Source organism: Microtus oregoni, unplaced genomic scaffold, assembly GCF_018167655.1.
Source record: "Microtus oregoni isolate MIOR12 unplaced genomic scaffold, Mior012 000049F_ref0000343, whole genome shotgun sequence".
In the NCBI taxonomy this organism is placed as follows: domain Eukaryota; kingdom Metazoa; phylum Chordata; class Mammalia; order Rodentia; family Cricetidae; genus Microtus; species Microtus oregoni.
In genome coordinates this window covers 6,999,081-7,017,637 of record NW_024543223.1, presented here as the reverse complement: position 1 = coordinate 7,017,637, position 18,557 = coordinate 6,999,081, and the positions used below count along the sequence as shown (strand labels likewise).

General features: G+C 50.5%; 1 protein-coding gene across 1 annotated transcript in view; it reads right to left on the bottom strand.

Moving 5' to 3' along the window:
• CUNH4orf50 (chromosome unknown C4orf50 homolog) overlaps positions 1-18,557 on the bottom strand; it is an 85,355-nt gene that overhangs the window by 37,598 nt on the left and 29,200 nt on the right. Inside the window, exons 8-12 of the mRNA XM_041636571.1 lie at positions 18,295-18,468; positions 15,329-15,385; positions 13,658-13,840; positions 7,411-7,462; positions 5,876-5,997 (exon numbers count right to left, since the gene is read on the bottom strand). Coding sequence (XP_041492505.1) covers positions 5,876-5,997; positions 7,411-7,462; positions 13,658-13,840; positions 15,329-15,385; positions 18,295-18,468 — 588 coding nt within the window. The remainder of the gene's footprint in view (positions 1-5,875; positions 5,998-7,410; positions 7,463-13,657; positions 13,841-15,328; positions 15,386-18,294; positions 18,469-18,557) is intronic.

Sequence of the window (18,557 nt, the reverse complement as noted above, 5' to 3'; positions counted from 1 at the left end):
ACACACACCCCTTCATGACATTGTACGAAGTCTAACAAAGCTAGGCACAAGGGGACAAATCCCATCAGGTCCACAAATATGAGAGACCTAGACATTGTCACTTTCTTTAAGACACAAAGTAGACTGGTGATCACCAAGGCAGGTGGATGGTTCATGTTACAGAAGGACAGAGCTTCAGTTTGGGAAGATGGAAATGCTTTGGAAAGGGATGGAGGAGATGGTCACACAGCAGGTGACCACACTCCTATGTAAGGATTGTCTTACATAGATCTACCTCAAAAAAGACATGCCAGCTGGGCGGTGGTGGTGCATGCCTTTGAGGCAGGCAGATCTCTGTGAGTTTGAGGCCCACCTGGTCTATAAAAGCTAGTTCCAGGACATCTAGGGCTATTACACAGAGAAACCCTGTTTTGAAAAACAAAGCAAAACAAACAAACAAAAAGGACATGCTAATCAGCTATAACAAGACCTTAGTTAGACTCAGTTTCAAGTAAACCATAAAAATGTTAATACAATTTCTAAAATAATTAGAAAATTGAACCAATTGGATGTTTGATAAAATTAAGGAGTTATCACTTATTTGGAGCACGATGATCAAACAGTGTTTGAAACTTTCATAAACTGAATAAGGTATGTCTAGCCCCACTTCCAAATAGTGTAGTGGAGGGAGAGAGGGGGCGGGGTGGGGTCCTGATGCAGGAGCCTGCTCTCAAGCTGGTCTCTGCTGAAGCTGAATAATGAGCGAGCACACTGGAACCTTTTACTATTCTGCCTGATTTCGTAAATATTGACATTTTCCATACAACAATGTTTTCCAGAATGAGTTTAAACTGTGTTCCTTCCCCCATCCATCCTTTCTGTGACAGAGAATCTTGCTATGCCTCACTAAGGCCTCAAACTTACAGATCTCTCTATCTCCACCCAGAAAGTGCCAAGGTGCACAACCATGCTTACTTGGAAACCAGTTTACGGCCACTTTTACATCAGCTGCCCTAATTCTTCCCCCTCTCTCTGCAGCCTCTATCACTCAGCTTGAATCTCTCATCATCCCAGGACATGGCTTGCCTTCTGCTCCCAGGACAAGAAGGGCATTCTGGACCCCAGATGCTTCCTGTCTTCGTAAGGTTCCCCATTCCCTTGCATCCTCACTACTGCCAAGAAGGGCGCCTGCAGTAGTGTTGACCCTCATGGTTCTGGATTCCAGAGAGGCCTCTCTGTGCTGAGCCCAGGGATCGTGGCTCCCGTGTGTATGATGTGGCCCATGCCCCATGGCACACTGACCCTACATTTCAACCATGGCACGAATATGGCACTTTAGAGTGTGACCATACAAAGCCCAAAGCAACAGTATATTTTATCCGAACCTCTTCTGCCCGGGCTTCCTGTGCGGCTGCATCCTGCTCACCTCTCCACACTCTAGAGTTTCCTGTGACTGGGCTATAAAGATCACACTGCCAGGGTCACATTGAAAAAAGAATGCTGCAGTTCTTCCGCACTTGAGCCCTCTTAGTGTGGCAGAGAGTGACTCGCTCCTTCCAGTCATGCTGGAAGCCAGACACCCCTATCCCATAAGCCAGAACACTAAGACTCTGGAGATATGCGAGGGTCAGAACCTGAATCCGAAGCAAGGGGTGGGAATTAGGTATGCTTAGCTTCTAAGCCATTTGCTTCTCTGAGTAGGCAGGGAAAGCATGAGAAGCTGCCTCTGAGTTAGGAGTGCCTCAGGGCACAGCATGAAGCATGTCACCAGGTTGTGTCAGCAAGGATGATGGAAAATGGTGTCACCATAGAGGTGTTTTGCCAGGCAGAAGCCAGATCTCCAAGGGCTGAAGCCGAAAGCTACAGCTGGCTAACCCAGGTTAAGATGAGCACAAGGCTCTGCCCTCAGGACACACACTCCAGCTGGGTTTTGTGGATTTATCTACATCCTTGCTTTCTATGTTGTTCACACCGGGGCTCCTGCCTCCAAAAGAAACAGGAACCGAACACAGTGCTGGATGCAGCTGGCACCCAAGGGCCTGGCCCTGAAGCCAAGCACCTCTTCTATCGCCAGATGATCCCCCTTCAGCGCTCAGCAAAGGCCACCCTCTCTCTCCAGCACTTTATCATCTGTCCCCAAGGGCCATCTCACAGCTTCTCGGCATCTTCTGTGGTCCTTTCCTCCTAACTGTGAGCCCAGCAGGTGGAAGCCAGATAGCCATTGCTGGAACTGAGAGGCAAACACACATTTACTACGTTAAAGCTGCCAGCAGAAATGGAGGCACTGCTGCTACCCTCATAAAAACAATGAGCAATTGTAACTAAAGCCAGAGGTGATGAGAGAGAAGATTTTGCTACACGAACTTGGCACCAAGAGCTATTGCAGGACCTAGTGGAGGTTTAATCATGGGCAGAGGCCATCACAGCACAGTAGGTTCATGCCTGACCATCTTGTATCGCACTAGGCTAGGAATGGGTTTCTATAATGGCACCTTACTGTATCGGCATCTCTGTACTCCCTTTGTTTTCTGTTCACAAACTTTCCCTTACCTCAGCCTCCTTGGATGTACATGGACCCACACAGTGCTCAGCTAAACCCAGAAAAACCATCACCTTTGAAGAGAGTCTGACTGTCATTAGGGTTGACTGCCAGCCTCCCTGACAGCAAACTGTGTGTCCCACAGCAGGATGTGACAGTTCAGGGTTACAGCACATCATGCCCTCTCTGGGAACAACTCACCTTGGGGAGATACGGAAGGGACTTAGCTTATATGGCTGCCTCACTTTGACAACTCCTCTTCCTTGGCACACACGCACACGCACGCGCGCGCACACACACACAAACACACATTTCCAGGGTGCAGCACAGTGTGCACTTCCACCAGGAGGCTACTCCTGTATTCTCATGGGTGGCTTCCCACCCCCACAGTCGCACACTCTGTCCCATCTGCTTATGCCACTAGGGCACAGTCTACACATTGTCTGCCTGGAAGCTCAGGGGCAGGAGTGGGCAGGAGATTAAGGAGACCCAGCTCCAGTTCTCCCCGCCACGCCCACCTCCCAGAGTCAAAGGAAGATGAATGAGGCCCCAGGGAGAGAAACCGCACTCAACACAGCCATTCTTGGACCACACAAGTAAAGCCAGGCCTCCCCATGAACATGCCTCACAACCAGCGGGGAAGAGCACACTTACCTCACCGGCTTTGGCTAGACTCCCAGGGAAGTCCTGCACGTGGCTTGCTGACAACTGATAAATTATTTGGGGCTTGCTATTCTAGTTGCCGGCCTCTCCAGAAGCCTCGGTAGAGGGGTGGCTGTCTCCAGCTCCTGCATGCCAAGGTCCTGCCTGGCCTTCACCATCCTTGTCCCAAGTCCTGACCTTTGATAACATATAGCTGACCGAGGGTGTGGCCCACTGGCAGCCTCACTAGGATATAACCTGAACATGGTTCCATCTCCCAAGCCCCAAGCCAAGCCAAGTGGCCACAGCTCTGTGAGTTTTGCTTGCATTTCAGTGGCTCCCATTTCCCCTGGAAACCAAACCCACCAAGTCCTAGATCCATACTGTGATTGGTTTCACGAGATACTGATATTGGGGAAGGCAAGGCCAGGGCAAATGGGAATTCTCTGTTCCTTCTCTCTCAAACTGAAAATCAAAGTGCACTTAGACTAAGTCCACAGGCTCTGCCTACATCCTGAGTTGTCTTTGTCTTTGTTCCCTTCTAAGAGGGAACAGAGTGGGGTGGGCAGGGAGCTCTGACCTTCTCTTCAAGAGGGGAAAAGACACATAATGGAAAAGCCTGGAACAAGGCCTGGGACATGAGAACCAAAAACCCCAGGGCAGCCTGCCATGCTTGCATCCTGAAGGCTGTCTGTGCAGCTGGCTGAGGACACAGTGGCCAAGGGGGATCGGCTGGCTGAGACACAGTGGCCTAGTCCTTCCTAGGTTTGTGCACGGAAAACCTTTTGTTGCTGCCTCTGTACCAACCAAAGCCGAGCTGAGTCTGCAAGGCGCACCAAGGCGCCCCGGCATCTTTCCAGCTTCACCCACAACCACAAGCCTCTAAGACAAAGACAAAGGCACTCCCCACTCACCGAGGGCCGAGACAGAGACCGATTTCTTAAAGTGCTCTCGGAAGGCTCAGCTTCAAATATTTATGGAGACTGTGAAGTGGCCCCAGAGAGCGAGTGGCCCTGTCAACTTCACGCCTGCTGCCAGTGATTTATTGGCTTGGGAATTGCTGCAGACACTCTGCCTGAGTGCTTGGTGGGAAACCAGCCTCCTCCAGGAGCTGTGGAGTGGCAAGAGACTGCCTTCTAGGAGGGGAGGATGGGATATTTTGCCTTTGCCCCTCAGTGGAGGGAAAGCTCCGGATCCCCACTGCTGGGCACTGTCCGGAATCCAGGCTGAGCCTGAAGTCAGGGACAGCTGGAGAAGAGAAAAAAAAGTAGATCTCTGTGTCCCCTGATTATAGGATGGCAGCTCACATCTCTTATCCAAGGAAGATATAACATTGACAGCTAATGCTTACCAAGCACTTACTTTGCTGGCATCAAACATCATACCACATGCTCACTTCCTCCTATGACAGTCCTAAGAGACCATCATCACCAAGTCACAGTCAAGGAATTGGAGATGGGGACCAGTTGCGTTGTCATACCCTGCCACTGAGGAAGTGAAGCATGCAGGCATTGGGGTGGTGGCAGAGGGGAAGCAAAGGCTTTTGTTCTCAATGGCAGGAGAACATACCCTTAACACCAAAAGGCCCCATGTCTCCTGCATGTTAGCCTCAGGCCAGTGTTCCCATGGCCCTCCAAAGGGAACCACATCCCTGCACTGGGTCTTCTCTATATGCTTGTCTCCGGGCTCTGAACAATGGGACAGGCCAAGCAGTTTGATGACCCCAGACATCTTATGTAACTCTATGTGGCTGTGTAGCCGTTAACTCCACATTACTCGGTGCCATGCGATTTCATCCTCGGCCCTGTCTACAAGCCTCCACCAGTCACGCCTGGGCATCAGACAATCTGTATCAGCATCTCACCTCTGAAACCACATTTCTTTCCAGAACTCACAGGAAGGACCAGCTACAGGAGCACTGCAGCAGGAAGCTCTTTGGCCTTTCCAGCATCCTCCAGATGTGTCTGCCTTCCAGTCTGACCAGCAGACTAGACCCATCTCTCCATCCCCCAGGGATGGGATGGGGAGCAGCCACAGAGCTACACTGTCAATGCTGTCAGCCTGAGTCTCCTGGGTGAGCCTGTGGGACAACAGGAACCATGGGGGAGGACTTGGAGGACCCTGTAGGTTTTTGTGCTCAGAAGTCAGTTTGAGTCAGAGAGCAGGCAGAGTTGCTCTAGCAGCACTGTCTTTGAATCAGCCATGGTGAGGAAGGCACTGCCCGGGCCAGCCCATCAGACCAAGACAAGAAGAGGCAGGGATCACCAGAGGGCCCAGGTCTCCACACACGAGGGCCAGCACTCAAGACAAATAACAAGGCAAGGCACAAGGCTTCACCAGAAACAAGAACTGAAAAGCAGATGGTGGATATAGGGTTACATTTTAGCTCTGAGATTGGTGGGCTTTATTGGAGCTGTCATGCATGCCTGTGTGTGTGTGTGTGTGTGTGTGTGTGTGTGTGTGTGTGTGTGTACTCATGCCTGGCTGTCTCTTTTGTCTTTCTCTGTGTCTCTGTTTCTGTCTCCTCTCTCTCTCTCTCTCTCTCTCTCTCTCTCTCTCTCTCTCTCACACACACACACACACACACACAGAAAGAGAGAGAGAGAGAGAGAGAGAGAGAGAGAGAGAGAGAATACATGAGCATGCCCATCTGTGAGTATATTCCACTTACAATCAAAACCACATTTCAGAAGTGAGGTGAAGGTGTGTACTTACCTTTGGGGAACTGGGTGGAGCCGTCTGAGATGCCCACATAGTCCCTGAAAGGGACCAGGACTCCACACCCCACAGGCTTTGAAGGATACTGTCCGTTTCAGAAGTAAGCAGGTACTCCTGAGCTGGAAGAGAGAATCCTAAGTCAGGCCTCAGGCCAGGCATCCATCTTTAAAACTGACAGATCTTAAACGTCATCATACTGTTTCCATGCTCTCGCTAGCCACAGATGCTCCCAAATGGCCTTCCCTGTGACAGAGGCTCTCTTGGTGCCTTTGAAATCTCTTAGCACCACACTTAGTAATGACATCATCATGGTCTTGTGGCACCTCAGACCACTGCCTGACTCCCTAATCCCCGGTAGCTGCCAGCCCCTCCAGGCTGGGACTATGCCCGCCCGCCGTGTTCTCTCTGCTAGCTCCCACCCCTTGCATGCACCTCCTACAGGGGGTGCCAGACAGCCTCCAGAAACCTAGTACAAATAGCCCCATTAATCACAAGCATCTCCTTCTTTGACAGGTGAGAAGGCCGAGCTCACAGAAGGCAGACTGCTCGAAATCAGGGGCAGAGTGGGGACAGACAGAATGTACAGCCTGGTAGCTGTGGAAACAGGTACCAGACCAGGCTAGGGGACAGCAGTGTGGTGCAGTGGGCAACCCCAAGCTGACGAGAAGAGCCTTTGCTTCTCGTGTATTGTCATCCTGCTGTGTGCTGGGCGTGATAAATGGTCATCCTATAATCCTTTCAGAAATGGTCTGTGGCTCAGAGAGGCTGATTAACTCATCCATGGCCCAGGGCTGGCAGGAACGGAATCTAGTAGATGAGTCATGGAGAAAACAGATCTGTAGAGTGCTAAGTCCTTCTGTGAGGGCAGCCTTACAAGCCCTCAGACCCCTGCTCGACCCCACATCTGTAAATCAGCCCACACTACTTAAGGCCCAAGAAGAGGAGAGTCTGTCTGGTCCCTAGCACCTTAATTTCTCTATTACAGTAAAGACAACAGGACCATAACAAATGACTCCTGTCCCTCTCTCTGAACAGGCACAGTTAATATTTAGTTCATCTCTTGGCCTGATGATCACACAAGGATGAGCGTGCACGACACAGCTGACAGTATAGAACACCTCGTGTGCTACCATCTTTGAATTTAGTGCCTTATCATCACACTGCCCTATGACATGACATTCTTGGCCACCTTAGTGGCTGTGCTACTTTTCATGGAGGACATGGTTTGCTCACAACATTGAGGGCATAGGATGACATGCCTGTCCCCTAAGCGTGTTCCTAATATTATATGGGAATTACTTATATGAGATGAATGTCCAGGGCTGGGGAATGGACGTAATGGTTCATAAAGAAGAACAGAGCTGAGGAATTTAAGGCTCTTCTCTCTTTCTAGTGTGTTCTGACACTATGAGGTGGGAAGGCAAGACTGAGCAGCAGCAGGAGAGGGAGAAATGGGAAGTCCCCTTAATGGTACAAACTCGACACTGGGCTTTTGCTGAACGCACAGAAATGTTTCTGGCAGATGCACTGACCTTCTCCTCTGGCTGTCTTCCCCTTGGAGCCCACATCCAGGTGGCAGACTGTCTGGAAGAAAAGATAACTCAATGGGTATACTGTGTAGAGCAGGATAAAGGTTCCCAGAGGATCAGCATGAGGCTAACCTCCCCGTGCAGCTGAGCTCAGCCTGTGCTGGGAGGTAGGTGTGGTGATATGTCGTGCACATTCCCTCCTCAGTCACCTTACAGGTGACCCAGGCCAGGCCTGTTCAAAGGTACCACACACCAGAGACCATTCAGTTTTCTTCACTCAGATTCAACCATGCAGAGACAGCAACATGTGTCTTTTCAAAAATGTGTTAAGAAAAAAATTAGAGTTGGGGTATCTGGTAATGCTGGGGGCCACTGATTCATCTCCCAGATAATGAGGAGACCTGGAGCCCAAGGCCACCCCTGCACTATTGCAGGGATCTGTAGGGAGCAGAGCGGCCTCAGGAACTCACGCTCCACTCAGCAGCCCGGGTGGTTAAGAAGAAGCCATTTACTAGATCTTCGAGGCAGATTGGAACCTGGATCTTGCATTCTGTGTGGGGCAGGGCCCTACATTCGGTGGCCCTGGGACATCTCTTCTCTCCCATCTTCATCATGATGCTCCAGGCACCAGCACAACCCGTCATCACATCTGAAAGCTCTCCTCTCTTTCCTTCACTGGCAAACCTCTGTGTGAACCTCAGGACCTAACTCAAATGTCCTGATCCCTTGACCATCTTCCCTCCTGACACAGTTCAGCCACCTGCTTTGCTACTTGCCCTGACCAGGATCTACGTGACAACTGGGCTCTGTGACGGATTCCAGAATGGACTGACCAAGGCAGTAACTAGTAATCAAAGGTCTGGACTTCACTTACCTGTCCTCTGGTCACAACCCATTCCTCCCACCTTTCAGGAGCCTTGTGCTCCAGGAATGATAATGCCTGCTCCCCCGCTGTGCTTAGGTGTGGGTAGATGCCCCTGTCCTGATTTCACTGTCATTGCTATGACAAATGCCTTGATAAAAAACCAACAGGGGGAAGAAAATCTTATTTCAGCTTACAATCCCAAACAACAGTCCACCAGTTTGGAGAAGTCAGGGCAGGAACTCTGGATGCTAGTGATGTGACATTTGCAGTTGTAAGTCAAGAGAATAAACACATGCTTGCTTGCTCTCAGCTAGCCTTCTGCTCTCTTCTACTATTCAAGACAGCTGCCTATGCATGTCCTTGTGGGTTTTGTAGTAAGCACTGCAAAGTCCTTGGCTTTCCCAAGTAGTTGAAACTTCACTGTTGCTGGGTGGTGCCCTAACCCCTGCTGGGTGCCTATCGTCGTCTGAATAAGAAATGTCCCTCATGGGCTCATGAACATGAGCACTTGATCCCTAGTTGGTGGGGCTGTTTGGGAAGGTTATGGAGCCTTGTTGGAGGGTGTATGTCACTTGGGACAGGCTTTGGGCTTTACAGTCTCACCCCCTTTTCTCCCCTTCTTGTTTTTTTTCTCCTTCCTGAATGTGGATGAAAATGTTGCTGAGTCAGCTTCTAGATGCTGCTGCCATGATGTTTCCATGCCTTCCCCCTTCATGACAGACTCTATCCTTGTGGAACTGTGAACCAAAATAAGCCCTTTCCTTTGGTTACTTTTGCTGGGACAGTCTATCATAGCAACAGAAAGTAACTGTGACATAATCTGTAGCTGGTGTCATACTAGGCTCTATGAGACATTATTCAATACTCCAAGAGCCTCATGGGGGACAAAGAGCTCTACTGACTCAAAACACATAGTTTAGAGAGGTGAGGTTCCAACATCATGTTCTTTGTGATCAGGGCATCTTCATGCACAGGTGACCATGCCTAGATGTGGGCCGGGCTAGGAGAGGCTAGAAAAGGACACAGAGGAGCTGTTGATCTCTGAGCCAGGCCCACTCAAGAAGAGCCTGGGCCTGAGGTGGATTTGGGAGTGGGAATTCTTCCTTGCCCCTTTCCCCATCTCTATCCCAAACCCAGGAAAATGCCAAGACCTTGAACTCTCAGCAAGGGCCACAGAGAAAGCTGGCTGAGCTGGAACCCACTGTCACCACCCCAAGACACCTGAGCTGGAGGAAGGAGTCCCAGTGGGAGACAGCCCATGGACAGCATGTGTTGTTCTGGGGAAGCGACACACTGGAGAGGCGAGGTGACAACAGGATACCCCCAACAGTGCAGGTGCACTGGACCTGGACCCACAACCATGGGCCAGAGAGAAGGGCTGACTAAGGACGGGCTCTGCCCCTCCCCAAATCCAAGCCATAAAAGGCAACAGAGGTGCAATTCTACCATTGCAATGATGGAAAGTGGCCACATTCCTCTTCTGGGAAGGGAAGGTGCCAAAAAGTCTCCATCCCTTGCCTTTGGCCTCAACAGCTCTCAGGTTATTAGGGCCCTCCTTCAGGAAGGGGTATGTGGGAAGGCTGAGTGAATCCATCTGTAGAGTAGCAGCCTGAAGGATAGGACAGGAGCATGACCAGATATGAAACACAGATGGCCTGTCTGGGTGGGCATGGCCCATGTTCCTTTCTCACATTCTTTTTTCCAAGGAAGGGCTGGTGGGCACCTTAGGGTTTGAATTCTCCAGGGATGTTTCCAGAAGGCTTCTGTCAGAGACACACCATCTCCCTACTTGCCAACCTGCTACTGTGCACAGCCTTGCCCAAGGCCATCAGCCACTCATCAGTCACCAGGCCGTCCTCTCAGATGCCAGCCAAAGCCCAAAGGCCTCCATCAGGACTAGCCATCTGTGTTCCCTGAGGCAATAACCAGTGTCCATAGAACCAAGTGCTCTGGACCAGCTTCCAGGCTTGCTGCCAGCAGGAAAGCTGCCACTACCACCACTGAAGAGCTCAGTGTCCCTCTCTAGCCACCAGGGTCATCATGGCCCAGAACGTACTGCTGGAAGGCACAGAGGGTTGGTTACACAGTGCACAGCCAACTCCTCAGACCCCAGCCTAGGGAACTTATCTAGGGGACCCTTAGGAGGATTGTCGCTATGGAGTTGCTGGGATCCTGCACCACCATACTGTCCTCCCGTTTCTAGAAGCTAATGAAGCCAGTGCCAACACCATGGACTCCACTCAGCCACGCTGCCTGTGTGCCTGCTCTCAGGATCTGCCCAGGAAAAGCACCCTTGGAATATTCTCTGTCTTCACAACACATCACAATAGTCTCTGCTCCTTCTATAGGAGAATTGAAGACTGGCCTTCCTGTGACAGGAGGAATTGCCTTGACGGGTGCCAGACCCAAGTTGTGACCAGCAACTACTCCCCACCTACCCCTCTCTGCAGTGGCCATTGCTGGGGTGCATGCAGACTCCCACTGTAAGTTTTAAGTCCCCCCTTTACTACAGACAATTCTCTCAGCACAGAAAGAGTTGAATTAGAACGCTCCATAGGGACACAGGTCTTTGGGCAGGTGAAGACCCTCTCAGAGCCTCATTTTTGTGTTCTGAATGGGGGATAATTGCACCATGCTTGTGGGATAACGGATGCTTTACCAGTCTGCAGCAAGCACTTAGAACAACACCTACACACAGTCAGCAGATCACGGAACTGTCCCCTTCATAGAGTGGAAAACACCAGAGGGTGGTGGAGTGGAGATGGCGACCCCGGACCTCCGATCTCAGCCTCTTGCCTACAGGAGATAGGTTATCTCGTTCTGGCTTCTCAGCAGCTGTCCTGAACAGACTGTGCTCTTCCCATTGTAGAGATCAGAGAACAAAGGTCAGAGGACTTAGAGCCTTGTATATCAGCCTTGGTCAGAGCCCTGGTGAGGCCAATTGTTCCCCTGTCCCTTTTGTTAGCTTGCCTTTTTTTTTTTGGCCTCCTTTGTTTTCCCCCAGGACCCCAGATCTATGGCTTAGGGTGGCAGGAACTCTGTCAACATTGCTGGCCAGGAAAGGGCACAGCAGGCCGACACAGTTTCCAGAAAACAGCACAGGGGTGGGCTCCATTCAGAGTCACCTTCTAGGCTGGTTGGCTTTTATCAACTTGACACAAACCTACACATGCCTACAAAGAAGGAATGTCAGGAGTCGCCCCCATCAGATTGAGCTGTGACTATGCCTGTGAGAAACCGTCTTCATTGTGGATGTGGGAGTGTCCAGCCCACCGTGGGCAGCACCATCCCCTAGCAGGTCCTGAGCTTTGTAAGAAAACAAGCTGAGCATGAGCCAGAGAATAGCCCAGTAATCATCACCCCACCCCCACATTCTCTTCTTCAGTTCCTGCTTCCAGGTTTGGGCCCCAAGTTCCTGCTCTGAGTTCCTTGCCCCCGTTTCCCTGATGATGGACTGTGATCTGTGAGCCAAATAAGTTTCTGTCTTCCACAAACTGCTTTTGGTCATAGCATTTATCACAGCGCCAGAAACCAAACTAGAACATCTTTCAAGCTGAGGGTAGCACCAAGCCGAGTCAGGAGCAGAGCCAGGGCTGTGACACTCAGTAGACAATGAAGAGGGCAGAGAGGCTGACCATCAGGGACAGTTATGCCTGCTGTGTGGCCTCCCCAAGATCTACACCCCAGGCCAAGAGGGGACATCTCAGATCCAGGGAATTTCCTCAAAGATGAAAGCATCCAGCCTGGAATACATTAACACCCACTCCCCATCTGTACTCCACCCCCACCCCATCCCACACTTCCATCCCATGCCCCATCCCCACCCCATCCCCACCCCATCCCACACCCCCATTTTTCTTCAGTTCCCTCATGGCCTTCTGACAACAGATGCCGATTGACCAACATATGAACACACGAATGAATTTGCCTCTCTGATAACTGCAGGGGAAATGTGCCAACTTTTCTGGTGCGCTCACCCACCTAGAGTATGCCAGGCCACATGCTTGTTCTGTTTTTCATAGATAATTGATTATGCTCTGATTTACACATCAGCCCCTTCAAGTTTGGTTATTGGAAATCAGCCTCTCCCACCCCGGTTTCATATTGTAATCAATACATCCTTGCTTTAGCCCTGCCTCACTCACCACAATTATTAGGCACCAACTGTATCCCTGAGACTGTCTTAATCACTTCAGCTAGAGTCTGCTCTCTCTCTTCCTTCCTTCCATAGCCACAGAAATGGAGGAGCGCTAGACATGGCTTCTGGTGTTCCGGATTTGAGATCTGGCCCTGCACCAAGTCTCTACACCTTTGGCAGCTCATGGCCTCCAGTTTCCAGCTCCTCAGTTGCATGGCCATTTGGACCATAGACACCTGCAGGCTGTGAGAGGCTGAGGTCAATCCCTGTGCAACCAAGAGCAACCCCAAGACCATATTCCTGGAAAAAAGCTCTCTGCATTTACCTCCTGAGCTGCATCCACCAGATGTTTCTTAGAGGCACATCTGGCTCAAACCCAGGAATCGGGCCTCCTGTGTGTGGGCAGACATGGCTGACACTGTGGGTGCCCCAGGCTGAGCCAAGCAGAGACCTGGAAGCTTTCTATCTGGGTCAGCACCCAGCATCATCCTCCAACCATCAGAAGGACATCTGAACATTCTGTCCCCAGTTTCTGCTTCTGTTGACCTTTAGCAGAGGAGACTCTCGCATGCTGGTTTATTATCTTTGTGTGAGTGTGGTGCTGGGCATAGCACCCAGGGTCTCATCCCCACCCAGCTACATATCCGGGTGTTTCCTGATCTCGTGTTTTAAGAAATGTTCCCTGGGCAGATTCTGTGCCAGACAGTGGAGAGACAGAGAGCTAGGGAGATGCTCTAGCCTCACAGAGAGGTCTCAGCCAATGCTCTCAATCACGCAGGAAGAATCCCGTGTGTATGCTACACTACGCATGTCCAGCTGCAGGGCAGGGCAGAAGGGTATGAGGGGGATTGTGGTCATTGGAATCCAGACCAGTTGCTGGGGATAGGCACTTGGAATTGTGCCTTGAAGGCTGGGTGGAGACTGCCAGTGGAGTGGACCAAGCCTTCTAGTGGAGGGGGCTATGTGTACAGACCTCATGAAGTATGGGTGACAAGAATTTCTGGTGACACAGCATGATGGTGCCTATGTGACACATTTGTGTCTGTTCCCCTGAGTCATAAGCCCTTCAGAGGCAAAGGATCCCCAGCACTTTTCCCAGTACCCAGAACACCGGCACCACCTGGAGGAGGATCCAGAGAGTGTGAGGGATGGGTCAGTAGCCAAGACAGCACAGGCAGGCAGGGGGTCTGGAATGGGTTCACTCATGGTCCCTACCAGCAGGGACAGTGTTGTGCTTGGCAACTTACCTCTAGGGTTCCCGGGGTCAGAAAGGTGGCAGCATACTCAGCCAGAGCCACATCATCAAGCATGTTCTGCGCCAGCTCAAAGAGCAGGTGGGTCTTGGGCTCTTGTCTTGGCAGCTCCTGCAGCAGTTGCTCAATGAGGCGGTTCCTCTCCTGGCATTTGTGAACCATGGAAGCCAGCTTGGCCTGCAATGTGGGGTGCATGGTATAGGTTGAACCGAGGGCCGAGGCAGTGCCCCATTCTCGGTGTGATTCCTCACCCACACCAGCACCTCAGGGCGGCGCACTAATAGGCTCCAGGGCCCAGTAGTAGGGAGGCGAAAGTTAGGCTCTCTTGTGGTACAGTGCTCTAAGCTCCTCTCCACACTTCAGCCCACCTGTCTGTACAATGCATTGTGAAGGGAACCAGGACCCACCCGGCACAGCTCCGCCTCTCCATTTGGCTTCACACTGTTGGTATAGGAGGTCCTTCTTTCTATGTGTTGCCTGGATAAAGAAACTGCCTTGGCCTTTTGATAGGGCAGAAACTTAGGTAGGTGGGAAAGACAAAAATTGGATGCTGGGAGGAAGAAGGCAGGCAGGGAGAGCAGCCATAGAGTCGCCAGAGTGAGACATGCTAAATCTTTCCCCGTAAGCCACGACCTCATGGTGACATACAGATTATTAGAAATGGGTTGAATTAAGATGTGAGAGTTAGCCAATAAGAGGCTAAAACTAATGGGCCAGGCAGTAATTTAATTAATACAATTTCCGTGTGATTATTTCGGGTGTAAGCTAGCCGGGCGGGATGGAACAAGGGGCCCACAAAGCACAAAGTCCTGGAGTTTTCCTTCAGATGAGAAGGATTTGTCAAAGCAGGAACTTAGTGGGAGAGCACTCTCATGGTCTGACTTTATGGGATTCATTGCACTGCCCTGTCTATGGTTTCCCAGATGGCATCTCAGAGTCTCAGCAGGAATTCTCAGTTCTTTTTTTACCAACGCAAAGACAGACAAGGAATGATGGGAGAGGAAGTGGTTCATATTTCTGATATAAGAGCTGAGGAAACTGAGTCCACAGGAGAAGGCAAGAGGAAACAGGGTTCTGGGAGTCATGGTGTTTGTCTGATGTTTAATCAAGGCTCCTCTTAGCTCACTACACAGAGACCAGGACCTCAGGGTGAACCTCTGCCTCTTCCCAGTGCAGGCCCAGATGAAATGTCACCTTATCCTGCTGGCAAAGCGCATGTGGAACAACAAAGAACATCCCTGGGTTTGTCCCAAATATAAATATAAAAGGATAGGTGGGGGGAACTTCCTTAGGAAACAGGTACTGGTGTGTGCGCAGTAATGGGACAGTGGAGGAAATAAAAGATGGAGAGAGGGGAAAAAGAGAGAAAAGGGCAGAAGAAAAAAGGAGAGGAGGGAGATGTGTGGTGGGGGTGGGAATGTGAGCACCCACAGCCTCAAACCCTTCCATCTTCTAGACTGCACCAAGGAGAAAGTGGGACATGGTATGTGGGGTCAGGACACATGCCACACAGGATGATCCTGAACACGTGAGAAGCCAGCCGAAGAAAATATATGGAACGCTGCCCACGTGGGGACCTGGGTGACACCTGTCCCTGGCGTTCTTGGGTGTTTTCATGAAATACCAAGCACTCTATTATGAAACAGCGATGTGATACTATGTTACCTTCAGAGGACTCATGGCCAGGAGCGCTTCATGCTGCTGCGCCCGAAGCTCCTCAAGCTGAAAGGAGAAGCACACTTGTGACTGAACAGTGTGGCTTTGGTTTGGGGACAGTGCAGAGTGCTGGCCTACCATCAGCCTTCCCTGTGTAGAGATGGGGTGCCGGGGAACAGCCAACAGTGATTGCCAACATGCAGCCACAGGGACACAATCTGGTGTGAAACTTGGATCCCTGAGCCAGACATGATTCCAAGCCAGCTGCCCACTGTGACCTGTGAACCCCAACCTGAGGGTCATAATGAGGCTTCACTAATATAGGGCACCTAGATCCCAGGCATGGCACTCAGTCACTGGCTACTGCTACCGCTTGGGGCAGAGTAGCAGCATGGATTCTGTTCCTGGTGGGAAGCACATTCCAGCCCTCAGCTCTGGGATGGCCTCGGTCACCCAACACACGGAATGCAGCATGCAGCCTTTCCTGGCTTTGCCTCAGTCCCTGCTGGGAAGGACCAAGTGTGGGACCCGACACAGCAAAGAGAGGAGAGGCACTTGTATGAGCTCACTCAGACTTTCCACATTACTCCAGCATCCACCAAAGGCCCTCACTTCTATTCAGCCAGATTGTCTGAATTCTTTCCCATAAAATATATTAAAACGGGAATTTTATAGCCATTCCTTCACACTCTCTTTAGAGTCTGCAGTGACCTAAATAAGCCCTCCATCCTTACCCCTGACCTGTTCTGACACATCATCTTTTTGTCAACATTACACACACACATACATATACACACACACGCACACATACAAATCAGGGTGTGTGCACACAGACACATGAAAACCTGCTACATGGAGAGTGTGGCAATCCTGTTTGGTAATTGAATTGAAAATTCTGGTGATGTTTTCAGGCAAACCAACTGACTTCATCCCTTTAAATTATGCACACTCCCTCCTCATGCAGCTTGTGGTGTGATTTATTTCAGGAGGTCTTTGTTGGTGGGCATATGTAACACTGGTCTGCTTCTTTGTTTTACAAACAGTATTTCTGTGCACCTGTTTGGTGTAACTTTCCAGGACTGATCAAAAGGTAGATTCTAGCTTCAGGTCGACTAAGGTATTCACAGGGACTCAATGTGTTACTTTGATGTAACTGCTCCCTGCCTCAGTTTGGGAAAAAGCTCGAAAGTGTCCCTGTGAAGTGAGCACAGGACAGTTGCAATTCAAAAGAGAGTGGTCAGCCCTAGATGGGACATCTGGTGAGTGCTCAGCCCTAGATGGGACATCTGTCTCACATCCTAGTCTCTTCCCAGACTCAGGGATCATTGCAGAGGAGGGGGCAGGGACAGTGTAAGAGCCAGGGTAATAGATGGCTACGAGGAAACAGTTTTAGGGACACAGCAGGCCAGTTGCACATATGAATTTAGTGTTTGTGATGCACGAGACCCATGCTCAAGTCAGACTGAACCCCAGCATGAAGAGGGGGAGTGAGCATGGGGTCCCACCACTAGCCAGGGAGCTACTGACAACTGGCAGCTGCTGGGAGAGGGAGGACCGGTTTTCTGGAATAGTGCAGGCCCTGGTAAGTGGACCACACTGCAGTAGAAGGCCACACATCCAAAGCACATGGGCAGCACGCACTGGACTTGATGGATTTAATAAAAAAGACAACAAAGTTGGGTGGATAGGGAAGGGAGCAGTGGATCCATGAGGAGCTGGCAGAAGGTTGACATGTTCCAAATGTACTGTATGAGATTATCAAAGAACTAATGAGTTTTTTCAAGATAGGGTTTACTGTGTAGCCCTGGCTGTCCTGGAACTCCCTCTGTAGACCAGGCTGTGCGCCAACTCAGAGATCTGCCTGCCTCTGCTTCCCAAGTGCTAGGATTAAAGGCACGAGCCACCTCTGCCCAGCATGAACTAATGATTTTTTTAAGCAGATGAGAAAAGAGTAGAAAGAAAAGCTGGAGATTAGGAAAAAGCATTTTTGAGTTGTGTATCTAGTCATTGCTTAGTTACAAACATTTTGGGGGCTGCTTAGGGTTTTATGTATAAAGGATTATAAACAAATATCACGTATTGATGGAAATTAATTCACTAACACTGCCAGCACTGAGCGCTGACACATGTCGAGAAACAAGGTGTGGAGCTCCTGCGTATTGCATCGGGTTTCCACCAGTGAAAACATTCCACAAAGCCGCAGCGTCAGGATTTCTGCCATTTTGTGTGAATATGCCTATCAGGGTCTGTGTGAGTTGGGCCACGTGTCGGTCTGAACGTCTTCCACAGCCAAGGTCCTGAACCAGTCCCCCTGGGGTCTTTCACCGCCCTTTTATAATCATTCCACACATTTTCTGCAGAGAAGCACTGAATTACCCTCTTAAAAGTCTCCGAATGTACCTGTGCTGGCTAGTCTTATGTCAACTTGACACGAGCTAGAGAGTTATCTGAGAGGAGGAAACCTCATTTGAGAAAATGCCTCTGTAAGATCCAACTGTAAGGCATTTTCTTAATTGGTGATTGACAGAGGAAGGCCCAACCCACTGTAGGTGGTGCCATCCCTGAGTTAGTAGTCCTGGGTTCTATAAAAAAAAGCAGGCTGAGCAAACCATGGGAACCCCTCCATGGCCTCTGCATCAGCTCCTGTCTCCAGGCTGCTGCACTGCTTGAGTTCCTGTCCTGACTTCCTTCAATAATGAACAGCGATATGGAAGTCAAATAAACCCTTCCCTCCTCAAAGAGTTTTATCTCAGCAGTAAGAACTCTAATTACGACAGCGCCTGATGCTTTTAAAAGATCCATATATACACACTGTTTCTAATGGAGGACAGCTGGCTGGAAAGGCTCCAGGTCCCTTGCTTTCCTTCTTACGTCACGCTATTCTTTAAATCTCTAGCCAATAATGCCAAACTGTTGGTACTCGCTCCTTGGGGTCTGGACACATTTGGAGGAAGAGAAGGGTTGGCCCAGCCTACCTTGCCCTTGAGCTTATCCTGGAGGCCCACAGCCTCATCCCGAGCCACCTGCAACTCCCGCAGTGCCCAGCCCTGGTCCCTGAGCTGGCACTGCAGAGTCCGCACCTGGTGGTGGAGCCGCTGTATGCACAGTTGGGGGTCTTCCTCAGGGACAGCAGCCTTGGAGGTCTGGAGCTGAGGGAAGAAAGTGTGTGTGAAGTTCTCAGGTGTTCATATGCCATAGCCAACAACCAGTCCCTGTTCTAATGTCTGTCTGTCTGTGC